The sequence below is a fragment of the Rhinoraja longicauda genome, chromosome 17, assembly GCF_053455715.1.
Source record: "Rhinoraja longicauda isolate Sanriku21f chromosome 17, sRhiLon1.1, whole genome shotgun sequence".
NCBI classification, from domain to species: domain Eukaryota; kingdom Metazoa; phylum Chordata; class Chondrichthyes; order Rajiformes; family Arhynchobatidae; genus Rhinoraja; species Rhinoraja longicauda.
Window position 1 is genome coordinate 13,744,305 of NC_135969.1, and position 6,804 is coordinate 13,751,108.

At 42.0% G+C, this 6,804-nt stretch overlaps 1 protein-coding gene across 1 annotated transcript in view; it reads right to left on the bottom strand.

The window, feature by feature from the left end:
* Positions 1–5,787, bottom strand: part of gnat1 (guanine nucleotide binding protein (G protein), alpha transducing activity polypeptide 1) — a 65,726-nt gene extending 59,939 nt beyond the window's left edge. Inside the window, exon 1 of the mRNA XM_078414166.1 lies at positions 5,422–5,787. Coding sequence (XP_078270292.1) covers positions 5,422–5,527 — 106 coding nt within the window. The 5' untranslated portion in view covers positions 5,528–5,787. The remainder of the gene's footprint in view (positions 1–5,421) is intronic.
* Between the last annotated feature and the right edge of the window lie 1,017 nt (positions 5,788–6,804).

Below are 6,804 nucleotides of genomic sequence, written 5' to 3' on the forward strand. Positions count from 1 at the left end.
TGTTATATGTTCCATATGAAGATGCAGTGAATTGTAGTGTTGAAGCATTATTCTACGACACAACTACATCTCAACTTTCAGCACGCCAAGGTTTAAAAACTACTCTTCCAGGTGCAGGACTGCTGTCATTTTAAAACCCGCAATTTCCAATCTGTTCTTGCTTCCTACTGACTCCAAAGCATATTGTGACATATTGTGGAGGAAGTAGTTGCAGATGCTGGATTCCACCGAAGATAGACACAAAAATAATAACATGAGGGGAAATGAAAGCGGTCTAGCAAATCATAACTTAAATCGTGGCTTTATTAATGAAGGGATTTGCTACACAAATCAGGGTGGTTTTAGGTAAACAAGATGACCCAGATTTAACGTCAAATTAACGTCAAACGTAAGGAAGGAACCGCAGATGCTGGTTTACACCAAATAGAGACACAACATGCTGGAGTAACTCAACGGGTCAGGCAGCATTCTGGAGAAAAGGAATAGGTGACGTTTTGGGTCGAGACCCTTCTTCAGACTGAGAGTCAGGGGAGAGGTAAACTAGAGGTATGGAAAGGTTCAGAACAAATCAGAGCCGGCACTGATGACCAAGGAAAGCTGAGGCCCACAATGGTCCATTGTTGGCTGTGGAAGAGGTGATAATGGATAATATAGATGCAAACAGTGGAGCTAGCAGGATGATTAGGGTAGGGGAGGGACAGAGAGAGAGGGAATGCAGGGGTTACATGAAATTAGAGAAATCAACATTCATACTGCTTGGTTGCTGAAGAATTGTCACTTAAGAATGTGGCATTTGGAGGCTCAGAGAATTAAATGTTTTTGATGTCTACCTGTATGATGGTATTTATTTTTGAGAAAGCATTTGTTCATCTTGCAATTCTCCCAATTGGTCCATTGAATTAAAAGTTGTTAGCAATGTAAAAAGTGTGGCCAATATAGCAGCAGTCATTTTGCATTATTGTTCAGAGCCAGTCTGCAGGTGAGGGTCAGCTGATGTTCATGAACTATTATTAAATTGCTGGCATATGTGTGTATGTGTGCAAACGTGTCTGTTTGCAGAGCTCCTCTAAAAGCAGCCATACTAATGTCCTGTCCAAGGGACCTCATCGCGGCTTTGTAGACACAAGGATCTGCAGATGCTGGTTTACAATAAACAGCACAAAGTGCTGGAATAACTCAAGGGGTCAGGTGACATTCTTGGAGAACATGGGTAGGTGACTCTTCTTCAGGCTCTTTCTACCCAGTTTGTTCTGAACTCTCATTCTGAATTCTGTCAGAAGCTCTCCCCCTCTCCCCCCCTCCCCCTCCCCCTCCCTCTCCCTCTCCCTCTCTCTCTCTCTCTCTTTTTCTCTCTCTCTTTTTCTCTCTCTCTTTCTCTCTCTCTCTTTCTCTTTCCCTTTCTCTTTCCCTTTCTCTTTCCCTTTCGCTTTCGCTTTCCTTTCTCTTTCTCTCTCTCCCCCCTCTCTCTCCCTCTCTCCCCCCCTCTCTCTCCCTCTCTCCCTCTCTCTCTCCTTCTCCCTCTCTCTCTCTCCCTCTCCTTCTGTCTGTCTGTCTGCCTCTTTCTCTCTCACTCTCTCTCTGTAATGCACTGTTTTTTTTGTTTTTTTAATCTGCATATTTGATCAAAATGCGAATATTCCTATGACTAAGAGGATTCATGATTCCGTGTACAATCCAGGTTCGTGTTTAAACTGATAACAATGAGCCTAATCTTGAATACACTATCAATTTATATCCCACGGCATTCTGTAGATATCTAGAATTACCTCTACCTATTGTTCACACTGCATTGAATATCTAAGTACTTCACCTGCACTAAATGGTATGTAATGATTGGCACCAATAGCCTTTAACAATTATTAAGACATAGAAGTTAAATAGTCTATCTGATGAATTGCTCTACTGAATATATACAATAAATAGATGCCTCCTCTGCCATCAACCAAATATGTCCAAGAATCAGTCTATTTTGCTCTGATTTGCTCAGTTAAACTCTGAAGACTTTACCATGGTGTCGAAGCTAATATTAATCTCTCAACCAACAATTGATTATTCCTAGGGAGACACAAAATGCTGGAGTAACTTAGCGGGACAGGCAGCATCCCAGGAGAGAAGGAATGGGTGACATTTCGGGTCGAGACCCTTCTTCAGACTGAATCAACTGAATTGATTATTTCTGCACTGTCGGGCGGCACAGGTGCACAGGATTAGAGCTGCTACCTCACAGCTTCAGGAATCTGGGTGCAATCCTCACGTCGGGTGCTGTCTGCGTGGAGTTTGCACGTTTTCCCTGTGTCTGCGTGGATTTTCTCCGGGTGCTCGGTATCCTCCCACATTTCAAAGTGTGGGTTTGAAGGTTAATTGGCCTCTGTAATTTGCCCCTAATGTGTAGGGAGTGGATGTGAAAGTGGGATAGCATAGAACTAGTGGGAATGGGTGATCGATGGTTGATGTGGACTCAGTGGGCCGAAGGGCCTGTTTCCATGCTCTGTCTTTCAATGATTCAATGCTGTGAACAAATTGGTGTCTGGAATTCCTATGTTACAATAATGACTGGATGTCTAAAATATTTCATATATTTTTCTGTACATTCAGATGGCACAGTATTGCAAAAGGCATTATATGAAATTAAATCATGTTTTCCCTTTTAGTTTTTAGTACATTCTGAAACAATACTGGGACATAGAAAGGAACTGATGCTGGCAATAGTGTTATTATAAATACAGGGCACACATATGAATCTTTTCTCTTTTGATGGATTAATGGTCTTTTAATATAGCGTTGTTGAGATCAATACAAGCACATTACGTTGCTAGTGTGCCTGCAATAATTACCATTGTATAAAATAGTCAATGCCAGTAGAATAATAACTTTAACCAGAATTGACATTAAGGATATATATATCAAGGAAAAAAAGAAGAAATTTGTTCTCTCACTTGTTCCAAAAGGACAATATGGGAACAATGAATAGATGAAATAGGTCTGAAGGGTCTCGACCCGAGACATCATCTATTCCTTTTCTCCAGAGATGCTGTCTGACCCGCTGAGTTACTCCAGCTTTTTGTGTCTATCTGCAGATGAAATAGGGCCCTAGAAATATCTTGTTTGTGTGTTTATAGGAAGAGTTTCTGTCCACTGACAGGGCAGTGGTGCGGCAGTTATTGCTGCTGCCTCTTATCTCCAGGGACCTGTTCAGTCTTGACATCTGGTGCTGTCTGTGTAGAGTTTTCATGTCCTCCCTGCAATTGTCTGCATTGCCTCTGGTTTCCTCCCACATTCTAAAGACTGAAAACTGCCTGTCAATGTCGGTTAATGGGGGAAAAGGGGTCAACGATCAGCAGGCGAGGGAGAGAATGAGGTGCGGAGATTTGGTGGAATATGGAGAGGGATGGGACTAATTGAATGGTGCTCCTGTGAACCAACATGGACTCATTGGGCCAAATGGCCACCCTCTATGCCATTATAATTATAAGATGGCACCTCTGTCCTACGGTGATCGGAAAGTTGGCATAGAAGTAAGACATTCTCAGAAGGGTATGGTAGAACGTTCTGTTTTCAACTAGCACTCTTTGAATCATTGTATTCCATGCCCCACAACACAGTTCATTCACACTGATTAGTTTAAAGATGCACTTAAGCAGAAGGCTGGAGAAGCTGAAACCTTTCAAAAATTGGTTCGGAGATGTCTTCAAAATCTTTCCTAAGGAAAGTCTTTATTTATATAACCCATGTCAGACCTTAGGATGCTTCAAAGTAGTTTTTAACCAGTAAAGTAATTTTTGAAATGTAGTCACTGTTGCAGTTAAGGGAACAACACATTCTTTTTGCCTCACGGAAAGCTTCCACGTACATGACTATAATAATCGGTCTTTGTGATAAAGGTTGAAGAATAAATATTAGTTGAACCGCATTGGCAAGTTACATCAAGATTAAGGTATATCTGGAGAGATGTAACAAAGGGCTCTTGTGTGATCGATGGCCACTGCAATGAATTGAAAGCAGTAACTTGAATAACGTGGTTTCAAAATACATTTGACAAAGCATTCAGTAAAGCATGAATAATAGACAAAAGAAAATAATAGATATAAACCGATTGCCCCGTTAATAAGTAAATTCATTGTTGTCACTTACTTTAAACTCTCACCCACATTGTGGAAAAATTACCTTCTTTATTGGATCATGTTCTACAATGACAAATGGTTGAATAATTTGCCAGGTAGGCTAGAGAATACATGGAACTTACTGCAGAAGGACATGGATATGGGAGTCATTAGCTCCAATGGCCATTATTTATTTGTTTATCTTTTCACTGTCCTAATGTGAAGGCATTTACTTTGATATGGTGATTGGCTCCAAACAGCTTTAAATGGAGCAAATGAAGCAAAATGGAGCAAATGAAAGCTCTGGGATAACTGTTCAAGACCTTGCGGCGATGATATGTTTTAAGAATACTCAATAATGAGCCATCGGAAGCACCCATGTAACACAGGCCGATCTTCATTTCTCATTGTTGCACAAGGTGCTTTTAAAACAATATGGGTGGCACGGTGGTAAAGCAGTAGAGTTGTTGCCTTACAGGCGCCTGGGACCCGGGTTCTGTCCTGACTACGGGTGCTTGTCTGTACGGAGTTTGTACGTTCTCCCTGTGACATGCATGGGTTTTCTCCGGGATCTCTGGTTTCATCTCACACTCCAAAGACATAGATGTTTGTAGGTTAATTGGCTTGGTACAATTGTAAATTGTCCCTTGTCTGTGTAGTGTGCGGGGATTGCTAGTCGGCGCGGACTCGGTAGGCCGAAAGGCCTGTTTCCCTGCTGTATCTCAAAAATAAACTAAACAAACTAAAATAATATACTTTCACTGTAACAATAAACATACATGTGACAATAAACTAAACAAATACTGTATAGTAATTCTTCCTCTGGATTTCAATCACAGTAAGTAGGAGTTTTATTGAATATTACAAGAAAATTTGCTGAAACTAATTGCAAAAGGGACCTTTTCGTTGTCTGATTCCGGAAAGCATAATGACTATAGAAAGCCCATTATGAGCTTCAGTATAATAAATGACAAATTCAATACTTGAAGGTGCAATTAAGTAACATTTAGGAATTGAAAGGAGCACATTTTGTATAGAACCGTTCTGCCAAAGCTGTTTGTTTAAGTTCATTTTCTCTTGTGTAATCCTTTACAATAGTTAAGAGGCGAGCATGAGATTTCTGCCTTCATTAATCATCTTCCATAGTAAAGCCTCTATGCACGTAACTCCTTATCAGCTGGTTAGGCAGCTACACAAACTCAGCGGTTTAGCTGTTTCATCTACATTTATCCTTAGCAATAAGTTGAACTCAATGTCTAGCTGCGAAGCCAAATACATCTTTCTTTCGCCTTGCCTGTGATCTAAAGGTTTATTTACCCACCCAGAAGTAGCAGCTTCACTGTCCTCGCATCTCTGTCAGCATCTTCTTTTAACTTCTTTTCCAGCTCCCTGGAATGTTTCTCCTCGGCGCTGGCTCCTGCTCCCATTTCGACCAGATTCTGCAACGGCTGCTCCCCTCTGGCTTTCCGTGCCCTGCGTGAGCCCGACACGGCTTTCTTCTCTGTCACCAGAGTCCGCGCTCTGGGGTAGGGGTGAGAGAGGGAGGCCGTCACTGGAGCTGTGTGGGGATCAAGCGCGGGCTCTGAATAAACTCCAGATCTGCCATTCAGCACTTCTAAGAAGATTTTGGAGTTGCGGACACGCCATGTGAGGATTGTATTCCAATCAGGGGCAAGGGCAAGGGGCAAGGGCAAGGAGAGAATGGAGAATGGTGTGTGTGGAATAGACTTGCTGCGGTCAGCTGAAGCTGTGGTCCAAAAGGAAGGCAAATCCTTAAATCTCCAAGCTGTTGCTACAGTCAGAAATAGGTCTGGGTTGAATTATAGCCAAGAGATCCTCTGTTTATGTGTGTGTGTGTGTGTGTGTACGTGCATGTGTGGGGGTGGCTTATAGGACATTGGTTGGGAAATCTATGCTCATATTGAAATTATTCTCATTACTGTTGCTTGAAATATTAGTAGGACATCATTGAGATACTAGGTTGTTTTGCAAAATAAGCATCTCTCCCTAGTTAACACCAACTTTAATTCTAGATTCTGATGCAGTTTGATGCAGTCACATCTTTGACGAATCATGATTAGAATACTGTCTCTCTGTCTCATCCCTCTCTCTGTCTCCCTGTCTGTCTCTCTCTGTCATTCTCTGTTTCCTGCTTGTTTCTCCCTTGATCTTCCTATCTCTCTCTCTCTCTCTCTCTCTCTCTCTCTCTCTCTCTCTCTCTCTCTCTCTCTCTCTCTCTCTCTCTCTCTCTCTCTCTCTCTCTCTCTCTCTCTCTCTCTCTCTCTCTCTCTCTCTCTCTCTCTCTCTCTCTCTCTCTCTCTCTCTCTCTCTCTCTCTCTCTCTCTCTTTCTCTCTCTTTCTCTCACTCACTCTCTCTGTGACTCTCTCTCTCTGACTCTCTCTCACTCGCACTATCTATCCCTCTGCTGACTATCTGTCTCATTATTTGTCTCTCTCTCTCTCTCTCTCTTCTCTCTCTCTCCTCTCTCCTCTCTCTCTCTCTCTCTCTCTCTCTCTCTCTCTCTCTCTCTCACCACCTGTCTCTTTATCTGTCTCTCTATCTGTCTCTCTGCTTCTGTCCATCTCGCTGTTTTTACTTTATTTTTCTCTCCCATTGACAAATTGAGAAAATCAATATCAGACTCACTCTCTTCTCCTTAGAAATTTGATAGCTATGTTCACAGCTTAGAGTGTGTAAAACCAT